This window comes from Pollicipes pollicipes, unplaced genomic scaffold (genome assembly GCF_011947565.3).
Source record: "Pollicipes pollicipes isolate AB1234 unplaced genomic scaffold, Ppol_2.1 Scaffold_6686;HRSCAF=7923_pilon_pilon_pilon, whole genome shotgun sequence".
NCBI classification, from domain to species: Eukaryota; Metazoa; Arthropoda; class Thecostraca; order Pollicipedomorpha; family Pollicipedidae; genus Pollicipes; species Pollicipes pollicipes.
This window is the reverse complement of record NW_023596921.1, coordinates 36,660,733-36,678,121: the sequence shown is the minus strand read 5'-3', so window position 1 is coordinate 36,678,121 and position 17,389 is coordinate 36,660,733. Positions and strand designations below refer to the sequence as shown.

General features: G+C 59.8%; 1 protein-coding gene across 5 annotated transcripts in view; it reads right to left on the bottom strand.

The window, feature by feature from the left end:
- Window positions 1–262: 262 nt before the first annotated feature.
- The window catches only part of LOC119107176 (phospholipase D2), a 29,368-nt gene continuing 12,241 nt past the window's right edge, over window positions 263–17,389 (bottom strand). The window contains exons 8-20 of one of the 5 annotated variants that reach the window (XM_037230565.1): window positions 15,873–16,010; window positions 12,616–12,722; window positions 11,744–11,862; window positions 11,243–11,356; window positions 10,806–11,008; window positions 10,153–10,164; window positions 8,005–8,130; window positions 7,449–7,583; window positions 5,690–5,795; window positions 5,130–5,339; window positions 4,758–4,880; window positions 3,793–3,896; window positions 2,152–2,240 (exon numbers count right to left, since the gene is read on the bottom strand). In XM_037230565.1, the coding sequence (XP_037086460.1) occupies window positions 3,795–3,896; window positions 4,758–4,880; window positions 5,130–5,339; window positions 5,690–5,795; window positions 7,449–7,583; window positions 8,005–8,130; window positions 10,153–10,164; window positions 10,806–11,008; window positions 11,243–11,356; window positions 11,744–11,862; window positions 12,616–12,722; window positions 15,873–16,010 (1,495 nt within the window). In that variant the 3' untranslated portion in view covers window positions 2,152–2,240; window positions 3,793–3,794. Of the gene's footprint in view, window positions 2,241–3,792; window positions 3,897–4,757; window positions 4,881–5,129; window positions 5,340–5,689; window positions 5,796–7,448; window positions 7,584–8,004; window positions 8,131–9,805; window positions 9,818–10,152; window positions 10,165–10,805; window positions 11,009–11,242; window positions 11,357–11,743; window positions 11,863–12,615; window positions 12,723–15,872; window positions 16,011–17,389 lie in introns of all 5 variants that reach the window. The other 4 variants (XM_037230568.1, XM_037230564.1, XM_037230567.1 and 1 more) reach the window with 4 other exon arrangements.

The following is a 17,389-nucleotide window of genomic DNA, read 5'->3' as shown; positions in this document are numbered from 1 at the left end:
AATAATATATTTCTGACCACCGGAACAACGCAAACCAATCACTACAATGACATATTAAAGCCCCACACGGAAGTGAACAATGAGTTGCAGTGCTGCCCCAGTGGAGTTGAACCACCTGCACCCCATCGCCGCTCTCATACCCGGCCGGCACTGGTCACGCGCTGCGCGCCGCGCCGCAGACGTCGCGCGAAGCCCTGTGGCGGCCGGCAGCGGCGCCGCAAGCCCTCCTCCACGGACTGCCCGCCGCGTGTCAAACACACGCCCTCTTATAAAAGTGTATTTTTGCACCCCTATCGCACGCATGCATACTACATTCGATGTTCGAAGTAAAACCGAACGCTCGCGCTGCGGATAATTACTCGCTGCATTATCTTACGCTAACAGTAGATTGATAGCAAAGTTACTCAACCATTTGCCATGGTCGTTTTCAGCGGTCTTAAAACATTTTCAGATGAGCTGGCATCTCAGCTACAGCTTCGCCGCACGGTGTTCGTAAATGTGGAGGACATATATTTGAACACTGACGCGATGACCATATCTTGCCAGTTACTCTTGCACGATTCGCGAATACGGGGACAACACCGATTGATGACTGACTGCCACTCTGTAATTCGTATGCGTAACATCGCATACATATAGCAGCCGCTGGTTCCAAAGGCTTTCACTTGGCACGGGTATTACGTGCATAGACCGACGCAAAAGCCATCGGTGCGTCGAGGCGGATGACATGACATACTACCGGCACGACCCGTCCGGTAAAGCAATTCCAAACCCAACCTGAACCCAAGATGGGTGCGCATGTGTGGTTCACACTGAAAACGACGGATTCTTTGCCGGCTACGGCTTCCGCCCAGCTGACCGAATATTTCGAAAGGCACTTAACAATAGTGATAGCATCCAGCGGGCTTAAACAGCAAACAGGCGCTCGGCGGCTCCTCACACACAAGAGGGACAACAAAAGAAACGGCAATAAAGCTGCTCTAGTAAAAACAACACGCTACCTGACGACTAATGTGCGTAGACATCTAGCCCCACGAGGGGTGGAGGGAAGGCGAGGGAGGGGGTGGCAGCTGCCTGGCGTCGCGGAGTGACCGGCAGGGGTCACAACACAATGAGCGCTGCGCAGCCACCGGCTGTCGGATCAACGAGCGCACCGCTGCGCCAGCACACCAACACCCACCCCTGTGTCGTTTACCTCAGCGTGAGTGCAGGCTTATGCAGCTGTGAGAGAACCCAAGCCAATAGCAGAGCGCCACCGCCGGGGCCGACCCTTCGGCCACGCAGTGGTGGGGAGTGGACCGACGACGGGGGACGGCGGGCGAAGTCTGCTGCTGACGCCGCCCGCCCCCCGGGAGGACGACAGATTGTATGGTAATCACCAACACGCGGCGGCGACGCCCGCCATGTCAGAAGAGCCAAGACCACGCCCGACACCAGACACAGACCCGTACCACCGCGCCGCCTCCACCCCGGCCGCCTGAACTGCGGCCAGAGCGGTGAGCGAGGAACACAGGCCAGCCGACCGCCAAGCCCGACGGTCGGCGTGGCCGCAGCCGGCTCGACCGAGCGCGGCGGCAGAAGCCGGCCGGCGGCGACCGAGCCCAGCCCGCGTCAGTTCCCGACGCCTCCGACAGGCGGCAACAGCGTCGCGGAGCCGCGAATGCAGTCTGACGTATCCATCGTGCGCACCAGGGTCGGCGAGTGCCTAGCCGAGCATGAACCGGGCATTTCTGAGCCCACGGTTGCAACACTGCTGCAGTTGACTCCCGGTCTTTACGTGGGCCCTCACAAACAGAACACCAGCCCTAGGCCTACTCACGCCGCGCAAGTCACGCTGCAGGCGGCACAAGCGGTCTCATGTCTTCGCGTGCACCCCAGCTCTCGGCCATGTCCACACGCCAACTCTGACCCGATCTCAAGGCAAGGCGATCGGCAACAAGTCTCAGCTGGCAGCGAGGCGTGAGGGAACATCACAGCGACAGGTAAAACACACCGGCACCTCCGCCTGCGCTGAGAGGCAGCGCGGGCCGGTCGCGGCACGGGACGTTCAACAGGAGACCAGCGCTGGCGTCCGGCCGCGGGGAGCTGACGGCGACGGCGGCCGCCACCGCTGCGGGCGGTCCTGCCTCGCGCCGCGTCTACGTCCACATGTAGGTGGGCACCAGCGCCTCCTTGGTGCCCAGGTCCGGGGTGAGGTCCTCCGACTCCAGGAACTCCAGCGGCAGGTCCACCAGGTGACCCTGTCGACGGCAGCGTTCCGGGTTAGCGGATGCGGAGGGGGACGGGCAGTCGTGCGGCGGGGACCGCTCGCACACGCTACCCGCAATGCAGGAGATTTGGGGGGGGGGGGGCGGGAAAGTGTCTCAAGCACCGTGCAGTAACCATCTCCACCGGGTCAGCAATGCATGCCGTTTGGTTGAAGCCCCAGCAGTGAGTACAGTGCGTCTTCGCCCATACCAGTTCGCAGAGACATGCAAGGTTCAACGTTTTGCATGAATTTGAATCGCTACAAAATGAGCACCGCATGCGTATCGGGTTGCACGTAATTCTAGCGTTCGCCTATATGAAACCACTTTCTCCAAGTTTGAGTCCAAATCTGGTGACTGGAAATACTCCCTCGACACCGCACATAATACCACCTGCGCCCGTCAACGTTCCATTCACTTTAAATGATCTAGATGTTTTAAAAAACAATGTGTGTGTGGAAGCAGCTAATATTACTACCAGTAGGTACCGCGATTGTTGGCGCTGGCACACACAGCAAGTCTACCGCTCGCCTTGGTCAGTCGCACGCGGTCTATCACTTTCAAACCTTCAACGCAAACACAACAACCAGGGACAACAAATGCAAGCAAGCAGGCGACGAAACAAGGAATCCACGACATTACAAACGCCGGGCAAAAAAAAATGGGCAGCAGCGGCGTATTATCATACAGTGATTAGCTAAAAAGCTGGTCAGCGAACTGTAAGCCATTGCGGCTTACAGCTTTGAGTGACATAAGGTTGTCTTTGTGTGCATAGTCATAACTATCACACAGCATAAATAAAGACGGTAATACTAGACAACCCAAAACGTCACAACCAAACTGCTATTGTAACCCAGCTCATCTAGCAATTTGGGTTAAGCATCTCAGGCGTTAAGCGGGCGTTCGGGACACAACCACATACATTTATTTGCCCAATCTGGCAACCTCGACTCTATACGGATACATCGGCTCGACACATCATTTAAGTGGTTTGCATAAGCCCACTTTTCCCAATAAAAGAACACCAAATGTACGAGGATTAATGTCATATCTCGAAAGAGGCTGACTTGAGGTTCTTCAGCATGCTGGTGGAGTGTAAACCAGCCTTCGAATCACAAGCCAGCGACGACCAACTACTAACGACTCGCCACTCAGCCCTCCTCGGGGCCTGTCGGCTCCAATTTCGGCGGAAGGCGAGGACAGGGGTCCTCACAGTCACCTGAGTTGGCAACGCTGCGTTCTCGCACAGCCCGCCGCGTTCCAGACGTCCCATAGCGTTGTGTGGAGCACGCGACACCCGCAGCGGCGACAGAGCGCGAGACTCCACTTCAGCACACAATACGTCACCTGCCCCCACGTCACTACTCCGTCACCCGTCTCTGCACGCAGCGCCACCTATCCACCAGCCGGGGCGTACCGGCACGGACCCGGCACCGCCCAGACATCGCCACAGCGCCACCTACCCGCCAGCCGGAGCGTCCCGGTACGCGCCCGCCACCGCCCCGACGTCACGACAGCGCCACCTACCTGGCGCGCCGACACCTACCGCTAGGTCCAGAGGGCGGTGGGCATGAGCGCCTCCTTGGTGCCGCGGGCCGGCCGCAGCTCCGCGTCACACAGAAAGTGGAGGGGCAGGAGCACCAGGTGGCCCTAGGTCACAGGCGGAGGCGGTGAGCGGGCCGGTGAACGGCGCATGCGCGGCTCAGCCGCCGGCCGGTTAGTCTGCAAGCTGCTATGTACAATGGCGTGGTGGCATGCCTGTCTGGGCCGGCGCCGCCCACCGTCCCGGCTGGGATGGCGTGCTCGCCGAGCCGTGGTGTGTGCACAGCAATGGGTTAGTGCCAGGCACACGCTGCGATGCAGTTTAGGGACGACGGAACTGCGAGGAAAGGTGCGTTGAACGGCCTTCAAAGCTCCATTACACATGCTCGAAGAGTGTGACAGTCGACAGAAGTGTCAGCTATGGACGACGGATCGGGAGGACGCGTCCACCGCGAGGACGCCACCGCAGCTATTTACACAGCAGTAGCGTCCTTTGTTAGGTGGTTAGGGTTATCCAGCAATGGGCACACGGCATGCCAGCCGACACCGTTTCTCTAGAACGCCGCACATTTCAAGGCATATCATTATCTACAGCGTAGCTAAAACGGCGTGGCTAAAACGGCGTAGAGCTAAAACGGCGTAGAGCTAAAACGGCCAACTAAACCAGCGTAGCTAAAAGGGCGTAGCTAAACGGCGTAGCTAAAACGGCGTAGCTAAAACGGCGTAGGTAAAACAGCGTAGCTCAAACGGCGTAGGAAAAATGGCGTCGCTCAGACGGCCAAAGCCTGTCAATCAGAGGTTGTACCGGACCAAACCGTGAGGCTACGCGAGCACTACTGCGCTGCTGCTAGGGCGCGAGTCACGGGGGACCCACCAGCATGCCAGCTAGCGCTCATCGGGCGGTACAGTCGAGCCGTCCTGACGATCACAGGGGCCCCGCGCGGCCGGCCAGCACCCCACGCCACCTACCCGTATGTCCTTGAGCATCTCCTTGGCGCGCGACGGGTACGACAGCACCAGCGGCACCTCCGCTTGGAACGTCTGCAGCTGGGCGAAGCTCTTGACAGAGTCCGTCGGGATGCAGCGGAACACCTGGCGCGGACGGAGGCGGCCGACCGTCAGCAGAGCGGAGCACGGCGCCCAGCTGCGCCAGCCAGCAGCCGGCTGGCCCCGTCACGAGGTCGGCACATGCGCTGGCTCTTTCATGCATTGACCCATCTGGACAGCATCCAGTCACGGTCTCATCAATTCCTCCCGAATACACCAGGGACATGTGACAGCCCCTGCGGGGCTTGACCCAAAGCCCGCCAGCCGAGTCCCAGCACCCCGTGCCCAACCCACCTTTTCGAACACGTCCGTGTTCTTGCTGGACGCCTTCAGCCAGACGCCCTTGTAGAAGGCGTCGCTGATCGGGTCGTTGACGTCCACGTCGTCGTTGGGCGTCTCCAGCAGACCCAAGTGCTCCTTGAACAGGTGACGGCGCATGGCCCCCGCGTACTTGCCCACCTTGACCGCCTCGCCGTTCATCACGCCCTCGTCAAACTCCAGATCCTGCGGGGGCGGCCAGCCGGTCGGTGACGTCACCGGTCTCAGTGTCGGTGTGACGTCACGGGGCGCGTGCGAACCGGCGGCCTTACGCCGTGGCCGTGTCCTGGCCAGACGTCCCTCAGTCCGGCACCGCGAGAGTGCGAGCCGGCTGCCGTGTCACAGGCCACCGCCCGTTCGCGACCACGACCTCGGACCTACACAGGCCGCCAGACGTCCCTCAGTCCGGCACCGCGAGAGTGCGAGCTGGCTGCCGCGTCACAAGCCACCGCCCGTTCGCGACCACGACCTCGGACCTACACAGGCCGCCGCGCACGCGCGTGACGCCGCTTCGCCGGCCCGTCCCCGGTGCTCACCTCCACGACCATGCAGACCTCGGAGTCCCTGTTGCCCATCATGCTCCTGTCGTTGACGTTGGCCGAGCCGCAGATGACCGTGTCGTCGTCCACGATCATCAGCTTGCTGCAAAACACGCGCACACACAGATCGTGAGTTGCGAGGACCCGCAGAGACCACCACAGGGCTCAGGGAGACGCGCTGACCGAAACGGAACGGGATAAATGCGCACAGGTCGAGCAATGGCGTGTCAGAGCGCAGTGAGCTAGCGTTTCATGTGTGAGTAGGCGGAATGAGCTGGTGCACATATCGACTATCTAGCTGACAAAATAAAGCAGCCAGATCGGAAAAGGCGGTCACCTACAAGTCACGCACAATCTGTCACAGCCGAGTACACAGGTATGCAGCATATACTGCACCAGCGCGCTCTAACAGCTGGCAACTAAAAGCGAAGGCTTTCGGGATCATCGACATCATGTGGCTACACATTTGCAACATGATACACGCGACTTGTTGCGACAAAGCGTCAATCTCGACCCCCAGCCACCGACACCGAGGCCGACATCGACTCCCTGCCATCGACACTGAGGCCGACATCGACCCCAGCCATCGAAACCGAGGCCGACATCGACCTCCAGCCATCGACACTGAGGCCGACATCGACCCCAGCCACCGACACTGAGGCCGACATCGACCCCAGCCATCGACACTGAGGCCGACATCGACCCCAGCCATCGACACTGAGGCCGACATCGACCCAAGCCATCGACACCGAGGCCGACATCGACCCCAGCCATCGACACTGAGACCGACATCGATCTCAGCCTCCGACACCGAGGCCGATATCGTTCCCAGCCATCGACACAGCGTCGATCTCGACCCCAGCCACCGACACCGAGGCCGACATCGACCCCAGTCACCGACAACGAGGCCGATATCATTCCCAGCCATCGACACATCGTCAATCTCGACCACAGCCATCGACACTGAGGCCGACATCGACCCCAGCCATCGACACCGAGGCCGACATCGACCCCAGCCATCGACACCGAGGCTGAGATTGTGCGCCGACCACCGACAGACCATCCGCAGCCACGGACCGGGCGCCTGTGCCGGCAGCGATGCGGTTCGATCAGGTGTGGACCTGACCGGGTGTCACCTGTGACCTGAGCTCGGCTGGCCCCGCCCGCCAGCAGCCGTCCTCGGAGGACCGACCCTCACCTGTGACCTGAGCTCGGCTGGCCCCGCCCGCCACCAGCTGTCCTCGGAGGACCGACCCTCACCTGTGACCTGAGCTCGGCTGGCCCCGCCGGCCAGCAGCCGTCCTCGGAGGACCGACCCTCACCTGTGACCTGAGCTCGGCTGGCCCCGCCGGCCAGCAGCCGTCCTCGGAGGACCGACCCTCACCTGTGACCTGAGCTCGGCTGGCCCCGCCGGCCAGCAGCCGTCCTCGGAGGACCGACCCTCACCTGTGACCTGAGCTCGGCTGGCCCCGCCCGCCAGCAGCCGTCCTCGGAGGACCGACCCTCACCTGTGACCTGAGCTCGGCTGGCCCCGCCCGCCAGCAGCCGTCCTCGGAGGACCGACCCTCACCTGTGACCTGAGCTCGGCTGGCCCCGCCCGCCACCAGCTGTCCTCGGAGGACCGACCCTCACCTGTGACCTGAGCTCGGCTGGCCCCGCCCGCCACCAGCTGTCCTCGGAGGACCGACCCTCACCTGTGACCTGAGCTCGGCTGGCCCCGCCCGCCACCAGCTGTCCTCGGAGGACCGGCCCTCACCTGTGCACGTAGATGAGCTCGGTGACCGGCTTGCCGCCCAGCTCCGAGTGGGTGCGCAGGCCGTGGAAACTCACGAACTCGGTCGGGTCGTTCACGCCGCGGTCCTGCAGCCGCTTCAGCAGGCTGAACTGGCCCCTGCGGTCACCGACCACCGGTCACCAGTCCCCAGTCACAGGTCGCCAGATACAGGTCACATGTCACTGGTCACAGGTCACCAGTCACCGGTTACGAATCATCAGTGACGACAAGCGGCAGTCAGCGGCTGCCACAAGGGGGCCAGAAGTGAGCACACGCATGCACATGGGAACACGAACAACGCACATACCTGCGCGTACTGAATACAGGTTGCGCCTGAGACCCCGTAAATCTTCGGTCATATTCATAGCCAAGGGCTTAACGGCTTGACGCACGACAATCATACAAAATAAATAGAGCCAAAGCTCCTCCACTATTCCCAAAGAGCGTGACGCGCAACCACAAACTCACGTCCATCCTCCCACAAAACCGGCGGCCCGTCACCCGTCTCCGGGTGCGCGCCCTCGGCGGCGTCACTCACCGACAGATGGACGAGTAGTTCCAGTGGGTGATGGCCTGGATGGCCGTGCCGCCGGCCGTGCCCACCTGGCCCTCGAAGCCCGGCAGCAGCGGCACGATGACGAACACGCGGAACTTGGAGCCGTCCCTGCCGGCGGCGGCGGCGCCCGTCACCACCCCGCTGCAGAGTCGGGAGATGTCTGGGGCGGGGGGATGTCTGGCTCCGGGGGTTATCTGTGGTCGGAGGAATGTCTGTGGCCGTGGGGGGAGGGGTTCTGTGGTCAGGGGGTGTCTATGGCCAGGGAGATGTCTGTGGTCGGGGATGTCTGGGGCGGGGGATGTCTGGGTCCGGGGGTTATCTGCGGTCGGAGGAATGTCTGTGGCCGGAGGGGGAGAGGGGTTCTGTGGTCAGGGGGTGTCTATGGCCGGGGAGATGTCTGTGGTCGGGGATGTCTGTAACCGGGGGATATCTGGGGACGGGGAGATGTCTGTGGCCGGAGGGGGGGGGGGTTCTGTGGTCAGGGGTGTGTGTGTGGCCGGGGAGATGTCTGTGGCCGGGGATGTCTGTAACCTGGGGATATCTGGAGCCGAGCCAGCCGCGCTGCACGACACCGAGAGGCGGCAGAGGCCAGAGCGTCTCAGACTGGTGTGTCGGAGCCGGGCCCGTCCGCTGACGGTGGCGCAGTGGCTGCAGCCCGGCCGGCCCGGCTGACCCGGCCAGCACGGCGTCACCGCGGCGCCGGCGACACACGGAGCTGGGCCGGGGCCGCATCCGCCACAGTCAGCTGGCGGCTCCGCTCAGGGTTAGTGAAACGCCGCCTCTGACGGCGGCCGAGGCGGCCATCATCCCATCTACCTGGCGCAGGGGATACCACGGGCTAGAGCTTATCCTCATGTTAAAGCCAATCCTTGCTGGTGATAGAACGACGGCTTGGCAAACTGGCCCTACTAACCAGGGCAACATCCACACACCAGATAGCAGGCACTGGTATCCTACCTACACAAAGTATGCCATACAGCACGTGCGGAGTTCACACCAATGCATAGCATATGTACATCAAGGATTTCGCAACCAGGAGAGTCTGCCGAAAAATCGCCGGCGAGCTAACTGTGCAAAAAATGTGGCACGCTCTCCTGATTTATATAGAAACTTCTTGCCATAATTTTCACTCGTCGCTGTAAAAACCGTGAAGTTTGACCATGACGTGGAATCTGTGATGTTTAAGGATCACATAGCTATTTCAGAGTTGACAGCATCTCAGTTTAAAGCGCATGACTGTAGGTAGAACCAACCGCTGCCAAAAACCGAAAGTGCCAAATCGCGTGTTCAGAAGTTGTTTCGTTGAAAAGCTGCACGTTGGAGTCCGAATCTTCTGACCATTCCAGGAAAATAACTTCGAACATATTCCGGCAGGCCAAATCCCAAAGCGGGCAAACAAGACAAGCTACAGGACAGGTCAGCTGGCCGCATCCACACTACATTAGCGCGAACAGAGCGAGCTCTCACGCTCAGACAACAGTCACCAATCGGCGACAGTGCATGCGGAGTGTGCACAGCGTTTGCAGGGCGGGTGGCGCGGAGAAGTGCGACCAGCGCCGCGGGCGCCGACGCCGCGACGGGCCAAGCCGGTGCGAGGTGCATCAGTGATCTGTGACGATCTGACACGGCACGGTGATGCGATGGGGGTGCACGGTGCGGGAATGCGACGGCGGCCAAAGGGTCTACAGAGACGGAGCGGAGCGTGCGGCAGCGGCGACAGCTGGGCACGGTGCGGAGACGGGCCGTCTCCCAGGCGAGACGAGACGAGGTGTCGGCCACTTACTTCTCTTGACGACTGGACCGCCGCACCGAGTCAACGGTCAGTGCAAGGCCACACACGCACGGCTACAGGCTAACACACGGCGGACGAACCGAAAAAATGTGGTGGTCAGTCGCGTGACATTGCAAACGCGCTCATCCAACGAAAAGTGCTAAGGACACGCACAAAAATTGGGCAGCACAAAGAGGTGCGTGAAAATTGCCGCCACTGCGTTCAATGCAGGGGGCGACGGGCAGGAACGGCGCCGATGCTGGGAGCACGGCGAGCACGCGCACACGCACACGCACACGCACACAGGTAGAGGCACAGACGGGCCGACTCACGGTACCCGCCGGGCGCCGGCCACCTACCCGCGACCGTCCCTGGCAGGGGGCCCGGCGCGGGTCAGTGAGCGCACGCGGCACATAGCCACAACGGCACGGTGGCAACGCGGAGACTCCGCCAGACGGACGGCGACACCGTGCCAGCCAACAGACGCATTGAGAGAGGACAGAGCAGCCTTTAACTGGTGTGGTACACCAGGCCTCGTCTTACCAGTTTTGCCAATTTGTTTAAATTTGACCAATTCGGTCGATCCACACCGCTCGTTCGTCTACTGCAGCCGCTACGGCAGCGCTCAGTGTTGCCAGAGAGGCGTGATCATCCCAGCAGATGATTATGCGCGCAACTCTCACCGTCAAAATAATAGCGCCATCGCCAATGGCCTTCTAGTCGCTGATCATATACTCCGCAGCATCTACGCCCCGAGACAAATCCGTCTGATTGAATTACGTGGGCCGACTGATATGTGAACCTGCAAGAGCCGCGTGACACAAGGCACCGATCATGCGCCTCCATGCTCAACATATAATTTGGCGTTCGCTCCACACACATTTGCCTCACAACACCTACGCAGCACACCCTTGTTTGCCTGCCGCCAGCACCAACGCCTCCCCCCCCCCCTCCCCCCCCCCCCCCCCAGCGAGCGGACGCGGCTCTGCCGACAGCCCTGGCTGGCACGTACTTGTGCGCACGCAGGATGCGCTGGAAGAGCGCCTCACACACGCGGTTGCTGACGTCGGCGTTGATGCCGCAGAGCGAGATGAAGAACTGGTTCTCGATGTAGATGTAGTGTCGCGCGCGGCTGATCAGGTCGACGTACGCCTGCTGGATCGAGTCCTCCGTGTCCTTGATGCCGGCCGACCACTGTGAGGCGCTTCGCACGATCTGGCAACGAGCGGAGAGACTGCGTCGGAGGCGTCCATGAGACCCCAGCAGGACGCCACACCACAGCTGGCGTCACACGACACGACAGTGATGCTGAAACGTCACCGAAAACCACACGGTGAGGAGACCCCATCGGTTTGGGGGCTGGGTTAACCAGCAATTCCTCACGCGGGACAACAGCGACGGCAGAACTGGCGGGTGCCACACCGCCCAGCTCAGCGCCCGCCTCCTCACCTGACACTTGGTCTTGTAGCTGGGCGTCGAGAGCACCTCCGGTATGGAGTCGCACGTCTGGTAGCCCTTGGGCAGCAGGAACTCGTAGTCCATGTTGAAGCGCAGCTTCTCCACCTATCCGGGGGGGGGGGGGGGGGCGGGGTCAGTCACCCCGCCGGCCGGACTCAGACGCGCCGGCACATCGGAGGGGACGCCGCGCCGCCGCCAGCCGATGACTGGCTGACCGACAAACGGTCCACGCTCTCAAACGGAACTCGTGGTTCCACGCTCCGGCAGCAGGCGTCCAACAGAAAGATGTATGGGTGATGATGCAAGATGCATGACGCGCCGCAGCTTAGCGGCATGCCGGATTAGTCACGACGCTCCAACACCCAAACCATCGCCATCATTGTCACATCGCATCATCATAGGGAACAAGAACAGGAAGCACGCCCAGCCCACCTCACACAAGCGCACGTGTCACTCGACCTTCGCCCAGTGCACGCACACGGCGCGCCTGACCTTGACAGCGTTCCAGCGCTGGATGAAGTGGCGCGCCACGTCGCGCGCAGCCGAGCCCACCACGCCCGTGGAGATGTCGTGCCAGGGCATCCTGGGCACTGAGCGGCGGTCGATCTGGTCTGCCGACAGCGACGCAGCGCTCGTCAGAGGGCGCCACACGGCCAGGCCGGCACCGCCGGCATCGGAGCGACGCCCGCCACACGGCCGGACCCGGCACCGCCGGCACTGGAGCAACGCCCGCCACACGGCCGGAGCCGGCACTGCTGGCACCGGAGCGACGCCCGCCACATGGCCAGACCGGCACCGCTGGCACCGGAGGTATCCTTTGAGTGAATGGATTTCTGATGTCGGGGCCCACCTAACCCGTCCTTATTATGAGCCCTATCTCCACCATCCGATCGTAAAATCCGGATTAACGACGGCACCTGCGGCGCAAGTTTCACATGTCAAAATGCTTGGAATGGCCCGTCCTACCCTCTGCCGTACTCGACCGCGGCGGCCGCCGGCCGCCGCCACCAGCCGCAGGCCATCCCAGTTGGTTGTTAAAAAAAAAATCATTCGAGCAGAGTCAAGGGCAAATAGCGAGCGCTTGTAGCGACTGGAGGCAATCACACCAGATGAGGGTTAACCCACAAACAGGTGCCATAACCAGCGGGGCCACCGGACGGACGATGCTTGATTTCATCAATCACATCAAGTGTTCATTTTCTCGTCACGCACTGAAAAACGCCTTCCGCCAGACGCTACTGATTACCTAAAGGAGAAATGGTCGCCTATTGTCCCATGACATCAAAAGTAGAACGTGGGCTTGCCAACAACACACAGAGGTCATCAGGTCACACAGGGCTTCTGGACCAAGTCCCGGAGCATACCCATGAACGGGGCGTCCAGCGCGCTGAAGTCCTTGACGATGAAGTTGGTGTAGTCCTTGCCGAACCACAGCTTAGCGGTGAGCTTCTTGACACGGTTGGCGTCCACCCTGCGGCAATAATGTCGTGAAAAGGTAATATTTTCGAGAATAAAGACGGAGATTACACTGAGGAGAAATGTGCAAAAAAGCCACGACGGGCAGTCAGCCATAACCCCGAGAAAAGTATTGCAACTGCAAAATCCCATTTAATCACATTATTTCCACCAAACAATTGAGGAGTTAATCGAATCTGACATTGCTTGACACTAGGATGACACAGAGCAAGCTTCACAACACGCCACCCCACAACGGAAATCGCCCAGTACCCAGACAACACGATCCACCATTACATAAACCATTGACTGTTACCATTCGTTAGAAGCAGGCGTCTAAAACAGCAGCTTTTTGTCCGCTCGAATGTGTGGGTGTGTGCGTGCGTGCGTGCGTGCATGCGTGCGTGCATGCATGCATGCATACATGCGTGCGTGCATACGTGCGTGTGTACGTGCGCGCGCTTACGTGCACGTGTGTATGCGTATGCGTGCGCGTACGTGTGCGTGTGCATGCGTGTGTGTGCGTGGGTTGTATGTGTATGTGCGCTCGACTCCCGGTGATAAGAAGTGGGCAACAAAGCATCAAACCACATGTCTGCAAAACCGGAGCTGGAAACCCGGCCCGTGCCCAGACAAAACTAAAAGCCCAGCCAGGCTGAATTGGGTCTGGCTTAGCGGATAGACGAAAATGGACCGAACGAGTTACAATTTCGCCTTTGTTCGCAGAACTGGGGCTGACGTAACTCGTCAGACATATAGACGGAGACGAGCGCGGCGCTACTGTCTGTGTCTGCCGCCGCTGACCGGTGTCGGGCGGCCACGTCACCGACCACACGCTGCTGCTCGGCGAGAGGCCGACTGTCGGCGCCGGCGCCCCGCGGGCACGACAGGAAGCGCGGGGGCGGTGTGGGTGCACAGCTCCCACTGCACGCCTGTCAAGAACAGCCCGCACTGCAAACCCCGGCCGACCAGTGCCAGTCCTGGCCGTCCGCACAAGGGTGAACGTGCAGGTAAACACCATCCTGCGACCAACTACGTGCAGTAAGGACCACTACACGCATGCGGCTAACGCCACGCACGATATTCGATCATTGATACGGCGCGGAGAACATTTAAGTCTCGTTTCTACTACGGAAGCGACTACACATCTTCAGGCCCATAGTTCCGCGGAGGACCTGTACCTGCCTGGTCTGCAGTATCGACGATGGAGGCCCAAACGCAGCAGGACCTCGTTCATATCTAGTCAAGTGACTGCAGAATCCGGTGCAGATTATGCGGCTGTCAGCTGTTTTTGGCCACAGGTGCCACATCGTTAACCTCGCAGGCAGGCAAACCGCGATGAAGAAGCGCCAAAAGTATCACCTCTCTACTCCACAACAGCTCACGACTGTAGGATGTGCTGCGCATTACGCAGACTTCAGCTGCTGCGGATGAGATGAGCCACTTTTGAGCTCTTTTTGTCTGCGCTTCGCGAGACCCCGGGCTTCAACGTGGAACCCTAAGCCGCAACAGTGGACCGTCAGAATTCGCAGCGGATTCTGAAGCCAGTCCGCAAGACGCGAACCTGGTCAGTGTTTTCGTACTTGCCAACACAGCGGACGATTCCGCCTCAATAAATGCCCGCGGAGGGTACCTTCGTGCCGCCCAACTTCAACGAACGCCCAGAGCGGCCCCACAACGCCACAGTGACGGGGAACGACACGCACCGCGTACGTCACATGTTCCGTCGCTATAGCAGAACGATCGGAGAGCCCAGGCGGACAGCACGAGCCCCGAGGCGCCCGGGAAGCGTCAGCCGAGCCTCCGGCAGCATCCCGCCCCGCGCCATTGTTTACCTCAGCAACACCGCCACCTCAGGACAGCTATGTTCGGTGGCTGGACTCACGCCAGCCAGCACCACAGCGCCGGCTACGGTGTCCGCATCTACCGAGAGTCTGGTTAGCCGGCAGCTGTTAGCTTGACTCCTGCGACTCTGACTCGCACTGTCACGATACGGCTCAACGCTCGGTAATGGATAGTAATACGTGTTCTGAGCTCTTGATTCGTCGTTCCGTCGGCTGTCGCAAAATACGAACAAAATGTATTTGAGCACATTGCCTTCAAGTGCGGGTAACGTTCACGTCGTCCGGACCATGACGGATGAACTTCCAGGCATTGCAAAAGGAACCGCTTTTAAGCAGTATTGTGGTCGCGACAGCCATGCTGTCACAAATAACGAGTCACCCAGATGCCACGCGGATTGCTTGGCAGCCTTTCATGCTAATAGCGACAGCATTGCGCCGTTTGCGGACGTGGTTTACCCGTATCGAAAAATCGATCTACTCCGTGTAAGGTCTCACTGCAGGGCCAGCTAACCAAATGTTTAACATTCATTTCTCGCGGCGACTAGGAAGGGGAGATGCTACAACATATTCGGCTTTCTTCAATTACAGCTTTTCCTTCTTTGGCACCGTAGCAGACTTAAAGTATAACGCATGTGCGAACTATTTCTGCCACCAATTCTCTACCACCATTCCTTCGACTGCTGACAATTTAAACGCGTAAGGTTTTCACCAGCGCTGCGACAATGCAACGTGCACTCTACTTACTTATCTGCTGCCCTACATCGACATCTCTTTCAGTTTACTAGCGAGCGCACACAAGCTATCACATGCACTTGCTACCGGCCCATTATTCGTCCCCTCCCCAACTTCACTATTCCTTCACTGGCATCCCCTGCCGTCCCTTTTTGCTCATTACCATCGTTCGTCGTCCAAATTCACTCATTACCATTGCCCGCCGTTTCACTCACTCATCGCCACCCCCTGTCGTTTTCACTCACTAATCCCCATCGCCCACCGTCCTCACTCAATGCTATCCCTTCTGTCCTCACTCACTCATCGCCATTCTTTGCCGTCCTCACTCACTCACCGTCATTCCCTGCCGTCCTCACTCACTAATCGCCATCGCCTGCCGTCTCACCCTTTCAACGTTATCCCCTGCCGTCCTCACTCACTCATCGCCATCCCCTACCGTCCTCACTCCCTTGTTTCCATCTCCTGCCGTCCTCACTCCCTCGTTACCATCCCTTGCCGTCCTCACTCCCTCGTTACCCTCCCCTGCCGTGGTCACTCCCTCCCCTCTCGTCCTCACCCCCTCGTTACCATCGCCCGCCGTCCTCACTCACTCGTCGAGCATGCCGGCCTCGGCGGCGACCACGGCTGCGGTGACTGGAGCCGCCTGTGCCTGCGGCGCCTTCTCGGCCACCACGGCCTCCTCGGCGGCGGCGGCCGGGCCGTCCTCACCCTCCGCATCGCTGCTGCCCCTGCGCACGCGGCACGAGCGTCACCGCAGCGCCGACGGCCGCACGACACGAGCGGCGGCGCGCAATGACCCACGCCGGGCCACGGCGGCCTGGTCTCGGCGACGGGCGAGGCGAGCACCCGGAGTCAGTCGTGTGGAAGGAGGACATGTTTGCCATGGGTGGTTCACGTGAGCTTCAACACACGATAGGCATCAAGTGGGCGGAGTTTATTACACGAGCGCAACATTGGTGACATTGGAGTGAACGAGATTAACAGAGCAGCATTTATTTACGAGAGAAAGCAAAGCCCAAGCGGATAGCCGTGCCAGGCTTTCGAATGAGGATATGTAAGATCCCATGATAGGTAAAGAGCTGAACGCAACGCCCCGGCCCGCCGACGAAATCTTAACCTGAAACGGAAAGAACGCAGCATAAGTCACGCAACCCAAGCTCATCCATGGCCAAATCCGTGCCAGCTACTACGCTACCAAACGCAGGCCACCAGACCGCACAACAAGCATGCGACCCCAAAACTGAGCCGACGAACTCGTGCTTCCTGCTGGTGTCGATAGATGGCAGCACCTGGTCCAGTCGGGCGGGACGATGGCGTCCTGACTGCAGGCCCGGAGCGATCCGTAGTCGACGCGTGTCGACCTAGCGCAGGGGGCACGCGCACATACGGACGGGTCACATTACGGTGTCGATGCGGCCAGCCCCATCCCCGCCCCTCCCGCCATCCCAAGACCAGCCGGAAGGCAGCCGGTTACTCAGCGGCCGCTAACAAGACCTGAGAAACGTGATATTTTGTGGAGACCGGTCGTCATTACCGTCAATCAGACGAAAGCCCCACGTGGCATCTCTGGTGATGTGGGATTCGCTGTTAAACACAGCGTGTGCTGTGATGCGACAGACCGTTCAAACAAAGCTTCCTAGTGGACATATTTTCGCTTTTACGCTTTGTCTTCAGCCGTAACGCTATTGGTTACCATCCTGGAAGCTAGAGTGCTAGCCGGGAGCATTCAGCGCTCATTCCACCGTGCTAGAACCAACACTTAACATGACTTTTACAGCGTACGAATACAACTCAAGGCAAGACAGGTGTAATGCGATTTGGAAGAGCATGCCCTAAGTTTCACATATACAACTCACAAACATTTTAGGTAGGCCGCCACCCCTTTCAGTCAGACGATGTGTCTATGCCTATGTTTATATGTCTTTCCATACGTAACACCATTCCGCATTCCATTTTTAGTGCAGGAGAGCAAAATAAGCTCTCGAGAAACAACGGCACGCTCCTGTGACTCCGAACAAAAAGTGGTGGAACAATCTCACGGATTTGCGTGGCCTCGCTTTAGCCTTATCCGCCGGATCCCAATCAATTTTCCCACAGCTCCGATAGG